The sequence below is a fragment of the Heliangelus exortis genome, chromosome 8 (assembly GCF_036169615.1).
Source record: "Heliangelus exortis chromosome 8, bHelExo1.hap1, whole genome shotgun sequence".
NCBI classification, from domain to species: Eukaryota; Metazoa; Chordata; class Aves; order Apodiformes; family Trochilidae; genus Heliangelus; species Heliangelus exortis.
The window spans coordinates 17,298,318-17,322,296 of NC_092429.1; the positions used below are offsets into that span (position 1 = coordinate 17,298,318).

The 23,979-nt window shown below is 38.7% G+C and overlaps 1 protein-coding gene across 5 annotated transcripts in view; it reads right to left on the minus strand.

The window, feature by feature from the left end:
* The window catches only part of BCAR3 (BCAR3 adaptor protein, NSP family member), a 75,579-nt gene that overhangs the window by 3,946 nt on the left and 47,654 nt on the right, over positions 1 to 23,979 (minus strand). For 4 of the 5 annotated variants that reach the window (XM_071750735.1, XM_071750734.1, XM_071750733.1 and 1 more), the window contains 4 exons: positions 7,626 to 7,754; positions 5,921 to 6,363; positions 4,764 to 4,864; positions 2,379 to 3,019 (listed from right to left, as the gene is read on the minus strand). In XM_071750735.1, the coding sequence (XP_071606836.1) occupies positions 2,379 to 3,019; positions 4,764 to 4,864; positions 5,921 to 6,363; positions 7,626 to 7,754 (1,314 nt within the window). Of the gene's footprint in view, positions 1 to 2,378; positions 3,020 to 4,763; positions 4,865 to 5,920; positions 6,364 to 7,625; positions 7,755 to 18,179; positions 18,441 to 23,979 lie in introns of those variants that run through there. The other variant, XM_071750736.1, reaches the window with a different exon arrangement.

Consider the following 23,979-nt stretch of genomic DNA (forward strand, 5'->3'; position numbering starts at 1 on the left):
TGACCAAAATGTTTTAAACTTTTGCTCCCTCCCTCTCAGAAGGAGATTCATAATGGAAGTTCCAGGAAATGTGGTAGTCTCCTAGCATGATTCTTCTCAGGGTAGCACTGTTCTTTGGACTAAGAATTGTACACATTTGCTTTGCTGTCTTCATTTCTAACAAGGCAACTGCCCAGAATGTTTGTGGATGTTTCTTACATGAATCTGTAAATTCATCCTCAGTAAAAGGGCTTTAAAGGAGGAGACTAAATGTTAAGTATCTAATGAAGTCAGTACATGAAGGCTGATGCCCTCTACCTCTTTGCTGTTTACACATACTGTATTACCCCCTGCTTATATCACCAACACACAGATGTGCTAATTACAAGCAAGCCTGCATTAATATGATAATGTGAGATTATCTGCTGGTTTAAGGCCCTGCATGTTGACACATACACAAACCAATCTGCCTGCTGTTTTCTGAGGCACCCACCCATCAGCAGGCTTGCTTGATTACAAGAAGATGAAAGCAATCTGGGCCACACCAACAAGCCTCACTGGCACAAAATCTAGCACTGGAGAAACCTGCTTCATTTCTAGAGATGCAGGAGTGATTTGAAACCCCTTGAGACACTGCCTGCCACTTCTGTGTCACAAAATGCCCTCTTGGCATGCAAGTGGCAGACACTGAGTCAATCTGGTAACTACTTACTCCATTATTAGAAATGTCATTAATTAAAAGGCAAACTGAGTTGCTGATGCCACAAGAAGACCTATGAGCTTCAGCTTTATCACAGATCTCATTACAAAGCATTTATTCTGGACCAATTAACATGCCAATCATTGTATCATGCAGTTCTTATCACTGCAGTAGTACTCAACAGGTTACCAATGAATGACAGTCACTGGCTCTCAGCACTGCAAGATGGAGGTAAAACAGACTTCTCTGAGTGTCCCAGCTAGTTATTGTTCCAACTCCAAAACTCTGTTTCTGAAAAACACTCCAGTGACTCCTAATTGTACAGCCTCCCACACTTCCAGCAGGCCAGTTTCCTTGGCCTCATTCCAAAGTTTATAAGATTTAAAGTAGGGAGACTAATAATGAGGTAATAAAATACATAGAGAAAGCTCCTTATTACTTCTCTAAGGCATGCATACCTTGTACCTTCAAGCACCATACCATTTAACAAAATATTAGAAAACATTCTGGTTACTGGTGAATTTTGAAACTAAAATGTTAGATGATGCTGTTGCTACTCTTGGAGCCAGAGTAAAGAAGCCACAATCTATCACTTTAGAAAAGAGCAAGCAGTTGAAGAGTTGAGTTTTTCTGAGTTGCCAAATCTGCATGAAGCTTCACTTGGCAGCAGCCAACGCTGCTGCTGAGGGGAGAAGCTGTGTTTGCTCTTGGCAGGAACCCAGCAGCTGGCAGGCACTCACACACACATCCCACTGCTGCTCCAGTGAACTGCTCCCTCCCCAGACCTGTGCTGTGACATCAGTGCAGTGGCACTAGGAGGGTGCTATAGACAGATTTCCTCTGGACAATCACCATTCCCACTTCCTTTCTTGTCTGCAATGGAATTGCCTGGTAGGTAGCCATGTCTATTTCTTCTCAAGATGCCCTTAAAAAAAAACACCAACCAGAACCCAAAAAATCTACTTGGTTCCTGCAGCCACTCTGTGGCCTGTACAGCACTCACCCAGCCCAGCAAGGCAGTACACATTCAGCTGCACCTGCTTTTCTTTTACTACATCATCTTGACAACTCCTGTCTGTATTTCTGATGCAATATCTGATCTCAGCCTACATTGTGAAAAAAAGCTCACTGTGTTTGTACATCTTTCTAAACACTTCCACACACTTCTTTCATAGGAAAAAAAATGCAGAAGTTCTGAAGGCTATTTTCCCACACCACATATCCACAGAGACTCAGACAAAGACTAGAAGAGCAGGTAAAGTTCCACTGAACTTATACCTCAACCAGCAGAATGACACCCAGGTAATGTCTGTCCACCATTGTGCAAGCACACCAGCTCTTTCCTGTCACAAGCAGTTCTTTCTACAGTGGTTTACAGTATAGATGGCTCTTTCTCCAGTATAGAAAAAAGGCTGAATCACAGATATACAGCTACTGATGGGAGATGAAAAAGATCTATGGCAAGCTACAGGTCTAAAGTCAAGGATGGTGGGAGACCTTTAGTCCAAAGGGTTTGTTAACATTCTTGTTCTCCAAATGGAAAAAAAACACCTGAAAATTCCTACAAGGAAGTTGATATATTTATTACATTAGCTGCAAATCTACCCACTAATCTTTTCAAATCAGGACTTTAAAAAGCCTAAACTTGCACAATATAAGATAAAATGAAAAAAAAAAAAATTCTGTCTACTATTTTTACCTTGCAGTCCATTCTAAGAATATGCTGTGCGATAATCTTTGGGTTGTTGCTAGTGAAAAGCTCCTTAATTCTTTTTAACATTGATGTTTCCAGTGGCTTGTTTTCAGGAGGAAGTAGCTTGGATTCAAAATCATTTGGTTTAAAACTAGACACAGTCTCAAACACAGGTGCACAGAAGATGCTGTCTTCTTCAGCCATCTCAGTTGAATCTTCTAAACGTTCTGCAGAGTTCACTGTAGAGTCATCTTCCAGGATCAAATAGTTGGTTTCAGAGTTCCTGAACGAGTGTGGTCCCCTCTCCCTTCGTGTCAGATGTTCCACATAGCTGTTTTTCTGACATAAGCATTGTTTTGTTACTGCAGGACCTCTGGCAGGGCTTAGTTCACAATAGTGTCCTTCTGAACTGTAGGAAGCCAAAGAAGAATCTGGGGGCTTCATCAGGAGTGCTTTGCTGGGTTTAGGCGGAGGCTTTGGACAGAGCTGACTGTCTGAACCTCTAAGAGCTTCCCCTGCTTGTGACTCAGAGGTGACTTTCTGAACAACTGAGGGGCTTAGAGAAGGTTCACTCCCTGTTCTAAATGCAGGAGAGCTTGGACAGGAGCCTGCATCTGCTTCAGGTGACTGAGATGGATGTCTTGAGCCTAGAGGGGAAAATGATAATTTAGAAGACCAAGAAACACAATTCCTGATGTCAGTCCCAGCGTTCCTCTCTTCATGCTATTTCCTGAGGAAAATGTTGTCATATCATGTCAAATTATTTGCTGATAAAAATGTATATGAAATTCTATGTTGAGGAATGAACTAGCCAGCGAATTTCATTCATTTGCTGATCCTCACAAAATCCCAAACACACAGAACAGCTGCACCATAATATTAACCTGTGGTAATGCTGACAATAATTCTAGTTCCTACTGCATATATAGGTTATACTGTCAGAGCTGGGCAGTCTCCATGGCTTGGAATAGGAGATTTTTTTGTAACCTGACCTAGGCTATAAACACAGAAACTTCCAGTCGTACCACATGAAAGATGAGTCATTTCTGAGAATGTAAAGTTTGAGATGAAAAAGCTTTGAAAAGCTTCCCCAAACCAAGCCTGAACCTGCAATGGGGTATGGAAAGAATGAATTTCAGGGATACTAATCTTTTTGCTGAACAGTAGCTTATTTGAAGAGCTGGAGAAACGCATCCACATACTTCAGTGCTTTTATACTTCAGTGCTTTTATGTCTCATCCTGTACTCATTGCACATTCTAACCTCAGCGTCCAATATAGGACTGATCCCAGTCTGTATCAGACATTCCTACTCTGCAATTCTCAGTGCATTTGCTGGTACCTACAGCAGAGTGGCCACTTGCATCACACAGGCTTTACTGCTCATTTCTAGCTGGCTCTCAGTTACTGCAGACAACAAAATCTGCAAATTACAGCCTGTCACCACTGATAAGCAGTATGATACCAGAACCTGCTTGGAGGACCCCAGACAAAATGCACAACAGTACTCTTCAGGACCTTTACGAATGTCTGTCCATCCATAGAAAAGAGCACATCCTTTCTATCAAAATACAGTCCAATTATATAAATACATAATATAATCTTTGTCTCAACAAGTTCAGCCACAATTGGCACTATAGATTATAACAGCCACTGTATTCAAAGTAGCTGGCAGTCCTGGAGGTCCCATACTAGATAGAATGTGTCCACATGGGAACAGATGCATCATCGCATGCTTCCTTATGAAATATGTTAGTTTGGAAATAATTGCCTAAACCTCTGAAGAATCTTGAGGAAAAAAAAAAGCCATGATCAATAAGTGATCAAATGCTGGCATACCTTTTATCACCGGAGAAAGAAAATGACAGTGGCCAGGGAAGCAGACAGCAGCAAAGGTGTTGAAAGGAGCAAAAAGCAAAAAGGATGGGTGGGGGTAAAGAGATTGAGAGGGACAGAAGGACAGAACTGAGTACAAAAACCACACTAGTGCTTTTCTCTTGGTGAGGAACGTTACCACACCTGCAATACTTTCCCCTGTGAGAAGTGCAATTACCAGGATTTCAATGAAACATGATTCTACTTAATAGATTTCTGTCAGAAGTTCTTGTAAAGGACAAGTGAGGAAAGTTAATTCTGTCAAAAAGAATATTAATGCCAACTGTAGCTGTCATTGTTTTGGTGTGGAAGCCTGCTGAGTTGTGTCCTAATGTACTCAACTAGCTGGTGCATTGTAAATAAAAACCCTGTTCCAATGACTATAAGAGCAAGCAGTATGCTAACACAGACACAGTTCCCATTAAATATGTATGAATGTACAGTATTGAGAATACTCAGTGGTCTCACCTGGGCATACACAGATTCTAAATGTGAAACATTTCATTAAAAACCATACCTGTTAGCAGGTAGCTCTCTGACTGGTGAGCCTTTAGAGGGAATCTTTTCTCCAGAACTAGATCCAAGCTAGCTGGCTGGCTACCACTTTTTTCTTTGTTTCTAGGGTAAATAAAAATACAAACAAAACCACATCAATATGTCTAACACTCTTAACATAACTAATTGCCAGAATATCTCATAACTAGAGAAAGAATCCTTAACATTCCACTTGGGCAGCTTGTAATAGTAAAGGGTACTTCATGCTTCTGCAGTAGCAATGAAACGGGTTTCAATATGTGTGGCCCTGCAGCATTTGTGAGGTGTTTTTTTAAGGCTGAGACTTTTTAAAGAAAAATATGACTTGGACACTGAAACTGGGATTGATTATCCTATGCTTGGTATTTTTATTGCAGAAGTCAAACAGGGAAAGAAAGACTTCTCTGAAGCAGCAGCAAGATTTTATTTTAATCCTTTTTCTTATACTAATTAAGATTTGCTAAGTAACAGAAGAACAAGTTGAACTGCTGTTGTGCTTCCAGAGTTGACATATTTGCTCTCACTCTGTGGATTTCAAATGAATTATCCCTTCCCTCTTCCCTGATATGCATCAACTTGAAAATGGAGAACCACAGCCAAAGCCATCACCACCTTTAAGCAACTAGTCCCTTTGGAAGTGCAGATGTGCATCCTGTTCTTCCAAAGATATTTTCAGAATCTGATTATTGTGCTTATTTACTGGTCTGCTAGAATTACTTTCTTTTGCTAGGCTAATCAAGTAGCATTCAGGAAGCATTATTTGTCAGTATTGCAATGCAAATATCAGGAGCAAGAGCTTCCCCATAAACGTGGGGCATGCCCTGGGTCACATGATGAGTGTGCAGCCTTGCCACCTACTTAACATCACAGCTTCATCCATCCTCACTTATTTCACCTCCTTAATGTAGCTTTTTTCTAAATTTTCGGAAGGTCAAATTGCATAGGCACAAACTAGGTAGCATCTCCTTAACAACATCAGGAAGTTGCAAAAGTCAGGCCCTAAAAAATCCCTTGCTAAAACCCAGCAAACCCTCATACCTACTGTTCCATCTAAAATCAAAGTGAAAATTCCCATCACCTACAGAAGGAGCTGATAGAGTTAATTAATTTTTCTCAATAAGGACAGTAAAGCTAAAGTACCTCAAAAGATTTCCTCTGGGTATGCTCTGCTCCGGGGATTGCATGCTGGATATACCAAGACTCAGCCTTTTTGCAGTTTCTGTTCTTCCTTCAGGGATACTTGTCTCTTTTTGCCAGACTGGAGTTACACCATACTTCTCTTCTAGACACCTGAGGGGCACAGTCCTGTTGATAGGCTGAAAAATAATTGCTCCACTCTGCTTTGATATTGGTGTGCGATTCCCAACGTAGTACCTAACCAAGCCAGGAATACTGTCAAAACTTTCAAATTCAAATTGATACTGTACACGGCAGTAGGCTTCATTGAGTCTTAGAATTGTTCTGATGATTTTAAAATGCTGAGATGTATTTTTCCACTGACAGGTAAGAACAAAGTTCCCAGGACTGGAGAGAGAATCTCTAATCAGAAAATCTCCATCTCTCTTAATTAGGTCTTCTGCCACCTTTGAGGAAAAAGAATTATAAAAAAAACACATCAGACTTTCAGAATTAGAAAACAAGTAGCCAAACAACACATCTCAACAAAATATTTTTAAACACAGGATCTAATATGGCTGCTCTGGAAGGACAGATAAAGCCTGAAACAAAGCAAAGCATGAAGCGTGGGAGAAGATGATGTCTCCAATTCTAAAATTTAAAGCTTCCCCCACAGCAGATATCTAGAGGGGCTTATTGGAGACTGCCCAGGCAGCCAGAAGCATGACTGACTTTTGCATATATATTGCTTACAGTTTGCTAACAGAAAACAAGAGGTGAAGGGAAAGCAATGACTCAGGATTTTAAAGTATGAGATATCCAAATAGACAGTCACGCTGAAGCAGCCATTTCTACAGGACCCCAGAGGTTATCCTTTCATTATTACATAATATTACATTATATTACAAATTACTCCAGAAGTGACAGAAGCTTCCGTTTTTTATTCTTCCGTTTTTTATTCTTTGTCAATACTGCATAGGAAGAATCAGAAAAAAATCCCTTTTTTCTGTGTTAGTGCTTTCATGTGATAAACCAAGCATCTAAACTATGAACCTTAAGTGCAGTGTAAGTGGCTGCTGTGCCTGCCCTCCTGGCTCAGAGGCAGCGGCAGCCACAGCTCCACCGAACTCCGGGTACGCGCAGGGGGAGCCCGCAGGGGGAGCTCCAGGTGCTCTGGAATCAAAGCTCCAATCCAAAGAAAGCTTTAACGTTTTAACGACAATTGTCGTTTTTGTTGTGTTGTTGGTTTTGGTTTTGGTTTTTGGTTGTTTTTTTGCTTGTTCGGGTTTGGTTTTCTTTTTTTTTGGTTTTTTTTTGTGTGGGTTTTGGGTTTTTTTTTTGTGTGTTTTGTTTTGTATTTGTTTTTTTAAGTTTATTTTATTTTGCCTTCCCAAAACTCCAAATGCAAGAGAGAAAATAAACACGAATATTTTAATTTTGGTTAAGAACACTGAACCACATTAATACCAGCATGTTTGAAAAATATGTGGGGATAGTAGTCATATAAAAAGCTTAAATTCCATCTCTGCCTTTATTTCGTGCAACACAAATCCTGAAGTATCTGTATTTTCCACCAGTGTGCTTCCTCAGTGTCTGAATGCTTCCTCAGCCTCATTTTATGCCAAGCTGTGATAAATACCAAAGCTTTTACTCAAATAAGCATTATATATAAACAATTCTGCTTTCTATAAAAGCTCAAAGCACATTTGGCAATGCAAAGGCCACGTACCTGCCGAGGAATACGTCCGTGGTACCAGGCATGGCTACGTAAGTCTTCACTACTTAGCTGCAGTTCTTCTTCCAGCTCCTTCTTCAGCTTTTCTGGGCTGTTGTCCATAACTTGCCTCTCCCGAGAAAACTGCAATAAAAGATTAAAAGCTTTGACTGTGCCAAGTTTAGTGATTAACATTTTACCTGGGTTATAACTTCCATCACATGACCTGCAGGAGCCACTGGAATGCAGGTACAGCTTTCAGCAGGCTGGCTTGGCTTGGCTTAGCTCTCTGCATTGTACTGCCCTGCATTCAGTGAGATAACATGATTGTTGTGCACTGCACAGGACAGAGCAGAGTGTTCTGTCTGTACACCAAGCTAATATTGACACACCCACAAAGCCACTTCTCTTACTTCCTCTTCCCAACAAGAATTCTAACTAACTAACTATATATATATATAAAAGGACCTGTACTCAAATATCCTTCTCCAATATTTTTCCTCCTGTTTGAAAATCCATTTTAAATTCAGATTCTTTATCCCTCCCCATCCCCTTTAAACCCATCCAATTAAGAACATTCTAAATGCATCAAGACAGGCTAACCTGGACATACATAGTTTCACTAAAAAACCCCAAACCTTTGCAAATGTATATTTTCAACCACTTTAGTTGGCTTACTTTAATGGTTATTAAATCTGCATGTCCATGATATTCCCTTCTTAAGGGAAAGAAAGCTCTTTTTGCCCCTCAGCAGAAAAAAAGCACTAGATCTGCTTGGAGGTATCTCCATCACCACTATACAACTACTGTAAGATTTTCTGGAAAATTTCAATCTTCATCTCTTCTTGGAATACAGCTTCCATGCTGACCACCCTGGCTCCCAGCCAGCCTTTCATGTGGATGCAGTGCTGCTCACAAGGTAAGGTGCAGCATCTTCTCTAGGGACTGGTCATACACTTTTTCATAAGCACTCAGGGGAGGGAAGTTCTGACTTCCCCGCATTCTCCAAGAGCTGGGGATTCCAGCCTGTCTTTATGGTTGCTGAGGAGTTGCAACAACCTAGAGAAACCTGACTGAAATAGGTTCATTGCAGGGAACATGTTCCACATTGAGCAAAGAATCAGAGCATACCCTCTTCTAAAAGAAAGTACATTTTAAAAAAGAGAGAGAAAGAGAGGGGCCTCCAGCTGGAGAGCAGGCTAAAATATGACATTTCCCACCCTAGTGCATTATGGATTTTTCTTAGCTTTGGATATGAGCCAAGGCTCACAGGTTCCCTTCACTGACACAAGTGTAAATATGCAACACATGCATTATTTAAAAAAGAACTCTGAATGTTCTCCCATCAATCCTATTCCTTCCGAGAACACTGCTCTGTATAGCACTTCCTGCTTCATGTTGGATGCTTGCAGCACCTGGTGGTGGGAGCAGGTGGCATATATTTAGCACTTTCAGCAATCCTCTCTGCAATTTCAAACAGAGTGAATTGCAACAGATTACTAGACAGCAGATTTTTGGTGAATAATACCAGAAAAGGCATCCTGCTGCTAAGACTATTTAAACATGCAGGGAGTCCGGATCAATTCTGAGATCAATTTGGCTCTTCTCTCTGCTTTTCTGAGAGAAAACTTAAGGTTTCACTTAGACAAACACAAATGAGCACAGTAGCTTATACAGGAATGCAACAAATAAAACCAAGCTGGTAAATAATAACTTTTCACTTCAGTTCTGCTTCTGTGAACCAAAACAGGGTGGTATTAATAAATACAACATCCAAACCATTTTCAATAAGGAGTAAATCCATTGTGATTTTTTACTGTCACAGTCTTTCACCAACTCCTCACAACTTTATGAGAAGCTTGTACTGCTGAATACACCATGCCACAGGAGATGACCTTCACTGCAAGGACTCTTTCATAAAACACTGTATAATGTGAAGAGATCAAGTTACTGGGTGCAGAAAAAGTCACAGCAGAGGCATGGTGAGGGCTCAAGCCCAAAAGTATCAAAACAGCCAAAGAGGACCAAAAATCCCTCCTCCACTCAAAACTTAAGTGACCTATCAGACTAACACAGATAAAGGACCAGGGGCACCTGCCTGCCACCTTTATTTCCAAACTCGAATGGCTGAGTACCCATTTAAAGTTGACTGGCATTGATTCTAGAATTAAAAGTTAACCATTTCACTGTCCCATTTTACAGAATTATAGCAAGTATTACATTCTTTACTTAAGTTGAATGTTGAGTGAAGAGGTCACAAATTGAGAGTGGATTTTTCTAAAGTAGCTTTCCTCAGACAGAAGCAGCTGGACAACTTTCCAAGTATCCCATCTATTCTAAACAACAGCATTCAGCTGCAATGATACTCAAATCTTCATAGCTGTGCATTTTGACAACCTGAAGGGAACTGTATTTCAGCTTTTGAAAGATGCTTTTGGCTAAATAGAGATTTAAAAAAACCCAGAACTGCTGTATGAATTGTTACCATCATTCCAATAGCACCTTGCTGTATCTCAGTGGTAGGCAAAGCTACTATAAACAGAAGAGACCATAGCATACAAATGCAATAACTGATTTTTGCCTAGGAAAGCTAGGTTCTTAGCCAACAAAAAGAGCTACAGATTTTTGTGAACAGACTAATTTCCACTGTACTGTACAATTATTTTTTAAAATAGGCTGATCAAGTTACAGATACAAATGAATTACAAATACAGCAAAGAGACCTTGAATTTCTTATAGTGGTTAAGTGGATTTTTCATTACTTGAACGAATGTAATGAGACAGACATTGCACTTAAATTACATCTAGCAACATAACAAGAAAAATATTTAAGGAATCCAAACCAACTAGATTGTTAACATTCATGATTACTGGTTTGTTAAAAATTCTCTCCACTGTGGTCTACCATACTAAGCATACTCTGATTGCCAGAGGTTGGGCATCTCCTGAGTTGAAGCAAACATGCTTAAATAACCTCTATGCAACTCTGAACTCCAGAGAAAAACTCTGTGGCTAGCACAAATCTCAAAATACACAGGGGGTAAACTGCCTAGGTAAGCAAGTTCAGTAATAGCATGTCTTCCTGGACAGTTTTTTTCTGGCTGAGACTGATTTCTTACACAACCTACATCCATGAAAGGAGAAGTGTGATTGATGAACCACCTCTAATTGTTCTAGACTATACCTTTCTATGCTAAACACTATATCCAAGGCTTCTGCTCTCTGCATACCCTGAGATTCCCATCATGCAAGTAAGGGCTCAGAAATCACTCCAGGAAAAGCTTACACATGCTTGTTAGTCTGTAAATAAGGAAGTGTGTAAGCTTAGGACAACAAAATTACCTATGACAAAGGACTTTCTTTTAAAAGACAAGGTGACCTGTTCCACACAACATGACACATGCTTCAGCCTTTTCACCCAACAGCAAGCAAAAGCTGTTGGACAATAATGGTACACTGTAAATTTGCACTAACATCATAGTGACAAATCTTCATTTAGTAGTACATCCTCAATTTATGCTTTAGTCAAAGACATTTGCTTGGTTCCTATCCAATGACAGAAAAAAATCTGAATTTACATTTACAGTTAGTGATGTGGATAATCTAGGACAAAAATTGAACACATTTCAGTATATTCTGCAACAAAACATGGTTGAAGTGACACAGGGAAGCTTCCAGTTTAAATTCTTTACAACTCCAAAGTAGTAACAACCCTGCCAGAGAACCCCCGGAATATAAAAGCAGCTTAAGGTAGCAGAACTCAGTTCAAATACAGATGCTTTTCCTGACCTACAAAGAACTCACCCTAGGTATGTTCTTTCCAGAACAGTTTGTTCAAATTCTAAGTCACATTGTTTCCAGTCCTGGTGCTGTTTTAAGATATTCCTGCCAAGCTGAGTTTTTGTGAACAGGTCTTTAAAAGAAAAATACAAAACTGTTTAGCAATACAGTATTAACAGCCACCTGCAAAGGCCCTCAATCCTACCTACATACCCAATGGCAATCATAGAGACCCAAGAGTTTAGAAGGGTGGGTGGGGAAAATTCTCGTCAGTAGAGTTACTTCAGCATTTTTAAGAAATGCTATGCAATTTTATTATATTTCACAAAGGATTTTTACTCTAGGGCCATTAAACTACAAGCAGACTGTACTTTCAGATGTAACAAGTTACCTTGGATGCTACATATTATTTTACGTTTTTTCAGGCAAAGATTAATCTAGCATACTAAAAACGGGAAAATACCAAAATTTACAGAAGTAAACCATCAAGATATTATCTTCGAGTAATTATAAAGAGAACTTGGCCTAACACAATATTCTGTACCTATGAAACTTGTGAACACATATTAATGGGAATTTCTCACACTAATCTGTTGCTTGTGCATGCAAGAGGGCACTTTCATTTGAGGGTCTGGCACTCTCCAAAGGAAATTCACTCTATCAAGCTCTTATATGTCAACCATTCTAGATGAATTTATTACATTAGATTATAATAATTTTTAATTCTGCTGAATAATCTATTGTATGAGTTTGGTGGTCAACAAAATGGAAGTCCCACATTTATTTCAGTTGCCTACTGGTAGTCAATTCATCTCTATGCCATCTGTATCCTGGGCTGCACCCAGGATACAGAAGAGCAGCCAACAGGCCAAGGGAGCTGATTCTCCCATTCTTCTCCACTCTCCTGAGACCCTCCCTGGAGTACTGTGTCCACTTCTGGAGCCCTTGGCACAAGAAGGGCATGAACTTGTTGGAGCAAGACCAGAGGAGAGCCACAAAGAGGATCAGAGGGCTGAAGCACCTTTACTACCAAGAAAGGCTATGACAGTTTGGATTGTTCAGCCTGGAGGAGAGAAGGCTCCAGGGAGACCTTACAGTGGTCTTCCAGTATCTGACGGGAGCCGACAAGAAAGTTGGGGAGGGTCTTTTTACAAGGGCACGTAGTGATAGGATCAGGAGGGTAATGGCTTCAAACTGAAATAGGGAAGATTTAGATGTAAGTTAGGAAGAACTTCTTTACTGTGAGGGTGATGAGACACTGGAACAGGTTGGCCGGAGAAGCTGCAAATGCCCCCCCTTCCTGGAATTGTTCAAGGCCAGGATGAACAGGGCTCTGAGCAACCTGATCTAGTGCCCATGGCAGGGGGATAGAACTAGAGATGGTCCCTTTTAACCCAAAACATTCTATGATTGAACTACAGTGAAGTACATGTACCAATGGAGTATCAAAAGAGCTGAAAGGAGAATCACACGGGTTTCTACATATATATCCAAAATTGCATTTTATGTGTTCTAACGTGCTATTAATAATTTCTCTCTCAAGTGATGAAGAGGGCTTTGTGGTTTTTTTGTGTATGTTTGACTTTTTAAAGCAGCTTGAATTATGGGAGAAAAAAAATTTTAGTTTTTAGACACAGTTTGAAGTGGTCCAAAATCTGTCACACTAGATCATCTCCTTCATGTTCTGATAATGAGGAATTTCATATCATCTGCCTTTGTATCCTGCTGGCAAGGATACTATTCACTTAAAACGCAGCCAAGGCCTGTTTCAGGTACATGACTAAAGACCACATTTCTATCCAATTTCAATTTATTTCCTGGTGCTGTACACAACTCTGCCATCTGATACTTAAATTAGCCCAAAAGGCAGCCTTGGAACCACCTCATTTCCTGTTGCCTGGAAGGTTTCATGAAAAAGAGATAAATATTGGTGATAAATGAGAACAACTCCGTGAAAACTGAATTGTGATCTGAGGAAATAAGTTAATCTAGTACCTTTCCTAAGCTTTTAATAAATGCACAGTATCTATCTAGACCAGATCTATTACAGCTTTCTTCCAAATCCATCTTTTCTCCAGCAGTGGAGAGCTGCTATATTTGCTTACATGCACCATGAACTCTAAACTACAACTTTTTGACCTCGTCAAATCACAAGGTCTTACAGAATCTCCAAACAGATGAGGAGAGATGGGAGATATTTAATGATTCAGCAAAAACTTAATTTTTATGAGATTCCCAACAGCTTATAGCCAAGTGGATAATTTAAGAGAAAGGCCAACCAACAGAAAACATGAAGAGAATGCTGGGGCAAGGACAGGAAATACCAAGAGGGGAGATGAAGAAGTATAACCAAAAAGAAGGGAGGGGACATACAGACACTAAAGCATCTAAAAAAGTGAAAAATTAATGAAATTCTTCTATTTCCAAGCCACCAGAGAACAATCAGATTGTTCATACAGAAAATGAACATTTTATTGTCAAAGTTTCAATTCTGGATGAAGATACACTTCTCTGGCTGCAGAGATCCCTAAGCCTCTAACCCTGTGCTCCTTTGGTCTTGATCAGACAGCCTGTCTGGCACTATAAGTACAAGCATTTTAAAATACAAAGTTACATCTATTTATAATGTGGTTTAATTTCATTAATAGGGAGTACAATGAATTTAATTTCTCTTACAACTTTACTAATTGGCCACCAAAACCAGCAGATTTGAAATAGGCATTTAAAAATATACCCCTGAGGAACCAAACTCTCCACCTTTGAAAGCATTCTTGTTGGTCCTTATTTTCTCCTGTACTAAAAAGTAGTATCACTGGCCAAGAACTTACAAGGTGAGAAGAACGCATAGACAGTTATTTTTTAAAAAGAGCTTTTCCAAGAAAAAATTAATGGGGAAAAGGGAGTTTCTAAATTCAGGGAACCATTTTCTGATTAACTTGAAAATTTTTTACTACAACAGTAGCTTTGCAACTGCAGCAGTTTTCTGTAATCTTCCAGAGAGCACAAGGTTCACACAGGACCATAGCAAGTGTTATGTTAAATAACGTGAGATAGAAAATGGGCGATGAAAGTCTCTTCTACCACAGGTTTTTATTTTTATTTTCTAGTGCTTTTCTATATATAAACTTTTGCCATTCCCAAGATACAAATCTCAAACTACTCGGAGAGATTAATTAATACAGGGGAATGGCAGTTTTGAAGCCACAAGATTTATGTGTGCTTGTTTAGGTTAACAGGTGACAACTTTTTAGGTTACTGATGAAAAGATAACAAGTCACTGTGAAAACTTCCATCATGACTGTGACAGCTCTCTAAAAATCGAATAAACAGCATCATGTACATGTTCTCTGTTTGCCACCATGAACAATTTAATGTGCCTGACATTCACAGAAAAGTGGCCATTTTTAATTATTAATTCGTAAAATATGGGAGGAAGAAAAAAAAAAAGGCTTTTAGTACCAAGTTCAGTCTAATGTTAACTAAAGGTAGCAAAAAGACTTAATTCTAGTGGACTCTTTATCCACCTTCTACTACAACACTACACTGATAACAATTTCTTAATTTTGTAGGTGACCACATTCAGAGTTGGGAGGACAATCTAATTTCTGGAATACAGATCTTGAGAAATCTCGAGTTCAGAGCACAGTCAGATCCTAACCTTTTCATTCATTGTACCTGTGAATTTGGATTACCAAATCCAAAGGATTTTAGAAATCAGGTAGGGTTTTTTTGTGCATTTTAATCTGAGAAATACCTAAATTAACGATATAACAAAAAAGGTAAATGCATAAATGTCTCCTGGAGAACACTCCCATTCCCACTGAACAGGACACCCACAGAGCGCTAGTGGTCCCTGTGCTATATATTTATGATACAGGTCTTATGCATGAAAAAGTTTGATAAACTGTATAAAATTACCATGGGAAGTTGAAAAAAGTTATGTAATATAAAACTCATCAAAATTCAAACTCAGCAGTGAGACAACAGGAAGTCAAAATTCACCTCATTTTGGTAAGTCAGTCTTTTCCCATCTGGTCTTCTTCAACAAGAACAAATCTAACATTAAACAGGCAGCCCCATAAGGCTGGGTGGTGATGACCTGTACACTCATGTTGTCAAATCCAGCTACATCCACATAATTGCTGACACTGGATACACGAAGCCCAAGGATGCCAGTGAAACAGATTTAGATCATCACATACTGCATAAATATTAATTAAGATCTAATATCTATAAAAAGTGCTTGCAATTCATCCAAGATAAGAGAGAGCATTTGTAGTAAGTAGCTGCTTATAAAAGGCTTCTTACACATGCTACATTCGTAGCATTAGTACATGACCCAGTAATGAGCTAGATCAACATGCTGGAAGTTTTAAAACTTGGCACTTGCTGATTGATTTGAGTGGCTTTCCCCTTTTGCACAGCTTCAGCTGAGGGTGAATCACAGCAGAGAATAAAAATATTTGAACTTCAAGGTCTTTCCCTCCACTCATAACAAGAATATCACCTAGAACTAAAAACACCTGTCTTGTGGCAAAGCTAAATTAATAATTTAGACCTCTTCATTTTTGAAGTCACCATTTGTGACTTAGTCCTAATTCTTAATCAAAGAACAATATTTTATCTTGGAAGTGGCGTAAGTCATAATTTAGAATTCTAGCTTCACTTTGTTGTTTTAATTTATTTTTTAGTTTGTTGTTTGTTGATTTTTTTAACCACAAACTTTCCTTACAGTTTCACTGTATTTTCCTCAAATGTAGAAAGCTGACCTTAACTATAAATAGCTATTAAAACTAAATGGGATTTTAAAAGATGCTGACATCATAGCTGAAGAATGAGTTGATCCAAGTTCAGATCTATCTGCACTGATCGTATTTTCTATTAATGTATGGAAAACCAAACCAAACATCTGCTAAAATTAAGTAAATTTCCTGTGTTTTGATGGGACACAATGAAGCATCTCTGAGCTTGTTCACAAACTGTTTTCAATTAGATCAGACAACATAATCACAATGAAGTGATCTTGGTGAAGCAAAAAATCTTTATCTCTCAGAGGTAGCTGTGGACATGAGCATGCTTATTTATGGATCGGTTTGGTATTTCATTACAATTACTATTAAAACTCAGAATTAATCTCATCTGATTACACAAACTGATTTAGCTTGAAGTGGTATGTTTTCTAAAATTAAGTAAGAAGACAACTTAGGCTGAGCTGTTCACAGGCACTAGAGCATTTCTCAGAACGTACATAATTTGGTCCCAAGGTGCAGACTTTACTTAATCTGAGCACCACCTACAGCCACTTTCTCTTCAGCAACTGCACTCCAGTTCCCTTCCATCAGAACTTCTTAAAATAGCAGCTCATCAGATTCAACTAATGCTAAATCTGCAAGCTGGAACACATGCATTCAAATCTATTTTAAATGCTGCAAATCTCTCTAAATAGAACCTTATTTTTGAAAGATCCCAGCTGTAATTTGTTCCTACATAAAAGGTTTTATTTTTTACCCTGCATACAGCAAACACTATTAATGTTTGGGTTTCTCTAGAGACAATACAGATTAGACCAAATGGAAAGTTGCTATGACAACACCACCGTTATTTTAGGTATTGGAAATTCATGCCAAGTTAAACAAAGGGCATGCATTGTCAAGAACTACAGTTTTATAACAGTTATGACAGCCAACAATAAAACCCAGTGTAATTTTCAAAGTTTAAAACTGAACAGTTGAACAGTTAAGCCTTATGCTTGAAATTGGAATGAAAATGAAAATCAATTACAGTAACAGAAGAGCATCTTCTGGTCTCTATTCTCTTGATAACTTCTGACATTTGTCCCAGTGAGACAGAGAAGACTGTCCATCTGACTCAACTTTTTCAGTGTGCCCAAAAGACTGAGCCCCACACCCCACTTTCAGAAATGGGCAGTTAAAAGCCTAAATCACTGGAGGAGAGAGAAGAAGGGCAGCTGTTCCTAATTTTTAAGTGCCTCCATCAAAGCTGGAAAGAAGATAGCAACCTTCACATCCATCCTCATTTTAAATTTAAAATCTAATACACATCACACAATGACTTACAGTGCTGTCACTTTGTTGTTCAAAGAACAATTCAAATATAAATCTTAAAAAGATTTAGATATAAGCTCACTGATCCTCAAAAGTAGACACATCACCTGCTCACAAGTGATTGTGAGTGGGTTCCCCAGTCACTTAGACAACTCAGTGTGAGAGTGGCTCACAATGTTTATACAGGCTTTTTCTTTGCATATAGTCCATTCCTGCATAAAGTGAAAAATGCCCTCACCCATGGCAGGAGGGTTGGAAAAGATTATCTTTAAACGTTCCTTCCAAATCAAACCATTCTCTGAGTATATGATTTTGTGCATTTAATAGCTAAAAAACTTCTAAAATAGAAGGACAAGTTTGAAATTCTCTGAAGTGTTTAAGAAAACAATTACCTGTGTTTTCAGTAAGTTGGTGAAAAAGTTAAAGAACCAAGTGGTCTGATCAGTTGAATTCTGAAACCTTGAAACTTTGCTATTACTCTCTTTAGCAAGTCTCAAACCAGCTGATTTTTAACTTAGTGCCTAGCAGACAGCTTTACACTAATAAAACTCCAAGTTGTTTAAGCTTCTCTTTAAGACAACAACAGTGAAATCTAAAGATGTTCCTGAAAACAGAAGCACACTGTACCCAGCTGTCCTATAGAAATAAACACTTCTGAACAAAACCTAAAGGAACTACTGACTAGCACACTATGTATTTACCCTTACTGAAGTCAGGCACCTACCTTGACTCTGATAATAGACTTACGATGATAAAAACAGCAAAGTGCTGCTATCAGCATTTGAAAAACATTATAATCCTTCGGCATTTTCAGTTCTGCTGCTTGGGAGTCCTCAAGACTGAAGATGTGCAGTCACTATAAGCAGTTTTCAGAGGTTCAGCAAGCTTTTTAGTACCACCACTGCCAGAGCTGCTACACCTCCCTACTTGTGTATGAGTCAGGAACACTTTCCACAACTGAAGCTGATACTATCAATTCAGAGGCTGCTGGCATGCTTGCTTCCAGCCTGCCACATAGAAGTGCCAGAATTCTCATGTGATCTGCTCCACTCACCAGTGAAATCCTATCTTCTCTATCTTGGTATGCCCTGGTTCAGAGATGTATTTAAGCCACCAGCTCAAGGCGGACTTGATGAGATACAATACCTGACTGTCTCCCTGTACTGATAAAGGCTTAATCAGTTGCTCCAGCTCAATCACATAATGTCTCTTATCTGCATCATGAACAATATACACATTAAAAAAAAAACAAAATTAGGAGGAAAGGCAGTTGATTACTGTTTGCCAACTGTTACTCTTCATACTCAAATGAGAATTATATCCTTATGTAACCAAGGAGAATTATAAATCTGTTTCTTTTTAATTAGGAAGCTTCTGGCAACCAGTCCTTGGAAAATATAGCAAGAAACCAACCCTGTCAGCATGGTAAGTATTAGTGGTGCAACCGAGATACTTTTAAAGTGCACAGCTTTAGCTTGGTGGTAGTCCCATGGGACTGTGCAAACTGCTGGAAAGAGAAAGGACTGTACTCAGGAACACCTCTAACTAGACAAAGTAAAAATAAACATTACAACAGAATAAGTATAGTAATAAAACAGTAGTTTTATTTATTCCTGTGCTTCTGTTCTCTTGGACAACACAGTCCACAGCTTACTGAGCAGTAAACCACTCATCAGCAAAGAATCTAGTCTGCACCCCTCAGTGCCCTCTCAAGAACAAAGGCAAAAATGGCAACTTGGCTAATTTTAACAGGTGGTACAGGCAAGATCATAGCAGCTCAAGTGACAGACTTGGTGAAACAAACTGCACTGGATTGAGGGGTATAATAAAGGCTCTGTAACACTTAAAAAAGAGAAACTTTGAACAGATCTGTCATTTGAAACTTGGATGGTTCCAAAAACCCCAGTAGTCACAGATATTTCATACCTCAGATTAGGAATAAATTAGTCCCAAGGAGTGGTTAGAAGGAAGAGCTACTTCTCTTTTTCATCAACAACAAATCAACTCCATAATTAGAAGGGCAAATGCTTATTGATGTCCTCAGATATTACTTGCAAGGCAATACATCTCACCTGACAATGGAGTGACTGAACAATGGGAAGTACCCTCAGTGCCTGCATCAAGAAATGGGACTTGGCACATAAACCAAGAGCAGCAGCACTGAACAAAGACAAGACTTAAAATATGCACTGTCTTTCAAGACAAGAGGGATGGAGATCTTATCCAAAAACAAAATGAAACCTCAGTCTGTAACAAGAAAAAGGAACTGTGATGTATGAAGTTCTGTTACCTAGGGTTTGCAGGTATCTAGCACCAAGTTAAGCAGCAAAACCAAAATGTTCATAAAACTAGTCAGACATGAAATGGACTGTGATTACCCTGGCAACAAAAAGCATGAAATATTGGCTCAGAAGAGTGGTTGAAAATCATTACTTCGAAGATGGAGTCCTGCTATGCATTTAGGAGAGAGGAAATGCCAGCGATTCTTTTCTCTTTTCTCAACTGCATAGCGCATAGACCAGTAAACTTCCTATCAGTAAAGAATGACAAACCCAGAAAATGAATAAGTAGATAAAATACTAAAAATGTGAATGTACCCTTCCCCTTTTCTCTCTACTCTGAGCTGCAGAATATTTTAACTTCCTTTAAGGTCTTTTCTCACTTTGAGGAAATCCATGATTGCTTTCCTGGGTAGCCAGGGAAGAGAAGATGAAAAGATACCCTGCAGGACTCCAAACACAATATCGTACTTGAGACAAAAAAAGAGGATTTATTGTCTTTTATACACTTGTCACTACTTTGTCAAGTTCTAGAATTCCTAATTAAAAATAAACAAGTAGAATTCACACAGAGAATTATGATTTGTGATTTCATATTACAGAGAAATAATTTCAGATTAGACTGGATGAGGGAAGTGCTGACTTGACACTGTTACTTAGTACTACAGCAACAAATCATTTATATATAAAACTTGTCAAGTTCCAAGGATTACTACGCTCCACTAGCTAACACATGCATTTTTCCCCAGGCCTCCACAACTTTACACGTATATCTTACAGAAATACCTATCAATTTTGCAACTTCTTGTATGACTCAATTACCCAGAGATGCTTACTGCTATGGCTGTACTGGTCTAGTTTGAATGATACGGTTCCTTCCCCTGGAACAACAGTTAAAAACACAAGGGAGGTAAGGAATTAAGTTCTTGCATGTGAATCATCTTCCCAACCTAGATTCTCTGTCTAGTCTTTTCCCCACTGAAAGCAATGGGACATAACAGGTATATCTTCCAACAAATTCCCTGGACTGTAGACACAAGGGGATTCTCCCTCCAATGGGAATAGCACAGATCAATCTGGAAAGTAAATCTGGCCTAATATGTATTCATGAGGGTGAGTATTTTTCATTTGAAAGACTTGTTACTAAGCAGCAGTGAAAAAAGTTTTAATGTTACATCCACAGCTCAACACGAACAGCAGGGCATAAATTACAAACGGAAATTGCCAGTTCCTTATTTCCTGTCTGTAATGGAATAACTAAAGAATCAAAAATTATGTTGTGAGAACGCCAGAAATAATGAACCTTAAAAAATAATACTGTACAATTTCATACAGCAGATGCTGATACTTTTTATCAACAGTATAACAGGCAGGAAGGGGTGCTTTATTTAGATAGTGAATCTAATGTTTTTTAAACAAAACTAATGGGTTATTTGTTTTTAATAAAGGTTAACATGACTTCTGCACGTGCACTTCAATGAATGCCTGACACGTTCTTAAGAGTCAGAACCAGAACCATTGCTTGACATTGATACAGCAGTATGAAAATTCAAACTACTAGAAGCTACCTCAAAGAGTACATGAGACATCTCTGGGTGATAGTATGATGGCTCCTGCACTGCTGGCTCTCACGACCTGTTTTCAGACAGCACAACTGAGAACAGCTTGCATGTTGCTCCAAGTTACACTTCATAAGTTTTGTGAATATTGACTCAGAGAAACAAAGGATGGTTTAGCCACATTTTCACTCTCCTGTCCTGCAATTTCTTGCTGGTAATTTGGGTTCTTAGACGCTGTACATGAAAAATTAACCATCTGCTTCTTGCACCTTAGAAATATCAAACACAATCTTGCTGCTAAACCAATCTATTGATGTATCTCTAATGCTCTCCAGCATCAACAAATGAACCAACAGCTTCATTTAATTTTCAATGGTTCTTGCCAAGAATATTAAAATGTCTGATAATCCCTTCATCTGTCTCTAATGATAGCTGGCTAGAGTGATATTGATACCTGAGTTTATTAAGAAAGAATTTCTAAGTTCACAGAATTCAAGGCCACATGAGTTTAACACATGAGCTGACTGTATATTCTATGTTGAGTTTCTAGTTCTGGAAGATAAATTAAAATGTTTCTGCCAACCCTATCTGTTATTACCAAGTCTGTAGCATTATTTAGGGTGTTTTCATTGTCAGGTTTAAATTACAGGTAGCCAGCATTGCATATTGGGACCATGCCCCTGACACATCTGAACTGTGTCCAGCTTCCCTCGCAGAATATTGCATAAGCAGGAGTTTGAAGCCTTCACATTGGAAAATGTGAACCTGCTCTGGGGGAATCCTCTTAGGCTGCTTTAATGGTACAAGTTAAACAAGACTGAACGTAGGAATTATTTCTTCAAGGAGGGGGGGGGGAGTGGTGGTTTTTTTTTCTCTAACAGAAAAAAATAAGATTCTTTGTCTTCAAGGTTGTAAGTGGATCGAATAAAGGAACTGAACTGCATAAAAATATAAGCACTCAAACTCACAAGCACTCTGAAGTTACCAAACCAGCCTGCATATCTGTAAGAAGCAATTTTGAATCAAATACCACTCATGTTCATGGAACTGCTTAGAATTTACACAGGGAATTATGATTTGTGATTTCATATTACGGAGAAATAATTTCAGGTTAAACTAGATGAGGGAATTGCTGACTTGACACTGTTACTTAATACTACAGCAACAAATCATTTAAGCATTTAAATCAGCCTAACAATATTCAGTGAAATACATTAAATGTTTTAGAATTCTCTCCACTAAATGAAAGTAAATGATCCATGCAGAAAGTCAGCTGTAAATGAAAGAAAGCAGTGTACTGAACAAGGGTCAACAACATAAATCTGATTTGATAACATGCACAGCCAATCCAGAGCATGCTGCTCATTGGTGTTGGATTAATGATGCCATATGGAATACTGATATGTCTTGATTACACAGTGCACATGCACAAACTAACTATGGTTGTGTCTGTGGCTATAAAATGACACCTGCAAGGTTGCAATGAAGAACAATATGACTAAAATTTAAAACAAAAACCCAAATAAAATCAAAGCATTTCATTATTTATGTTTAAAAATCCTTCATTTAATACATAAGACTTTTCTCTACCTAGTTATTTGTTTAATGTAAGAAACAGTTGTGGAAAAGGGGACAACTACTGATAACAGTTTGTTGATACAAATAGCATCTTCACAATGCCCACTACCACTTAATCTTAGTATTCAGTCCTTCAGACATGGTCCACCAACTGTAATGAAGTTCTGTGGGGGATGCCTCCAAATACAGGTAGTCTCTACCTGTTTAAAGCTGAACACTTTAGAAAGTGTTGACTAAGTGGAAGAAAGGGGATAACAATAGTGTCAGGATGTTGCTCACTTTTATCTGTTCCTAATTCAACTGCCTACCAACACATGAAGTCCCACCCACCCACCCATCCATCCACCCCATGTCCTACCATTCCTGTGTCAATTCTTGTTAGGACTGACTTTTTCATATTCTCTTCTATAACCCCACTTCCTGCAGGCTGTTGTTGGTGCAGCTTCTGACCATAAATCAACAGATACGTAACTGTATGCCTGTTTGCATTGCTGGGGTGTGGTAAGGGAGAGGTCAGCATAAATTCTTCCTCCTCTCTAATGCAGCTCCATGAGGCAAAGGCAGAAATGCAGTTCAGTTGTTCTACCAGAATTATGAGAAAAGAGAGGCTGCATCTACTTAGTTTTCAATATTGCTTGAATAAATCTCTAAAAATCTGTCACATAAAAAAACAGATTGGCAGCTGCAAGAAATAGGTACTAAACCTGCTTATGAGCTTCCTTCTAGGTCCTGATTTGTACTTTCAGACATTCAAATATTTTTGAAAAATCTGATCTTTGATAACTAACATACAAACTTCAGAGGCATCTGGCAATAGGCCTGGTTTTCCTACCAGCCATGTTCCTATTTAGAAGTCATCATCATGCTTTATTGATTCTACCAAAACCAAGTATATATATTCTTGGGCTCCATGTACTGTCTGCTAACTCATGTACAAACATGAAGCAATTCTGCAATGCCTCACTGGTCTCTCCTTCAATTTATTCCTGACATTGAAAAAAAAAAAAAAAGTAAGAAAATATGAGAAGGCCTGCATTTCCTTTCCATTTGTTCACAATTACTTCACAATTTAGGTTAATTTTCTTCTTTCCTGCTGAGCTAGCTCCCA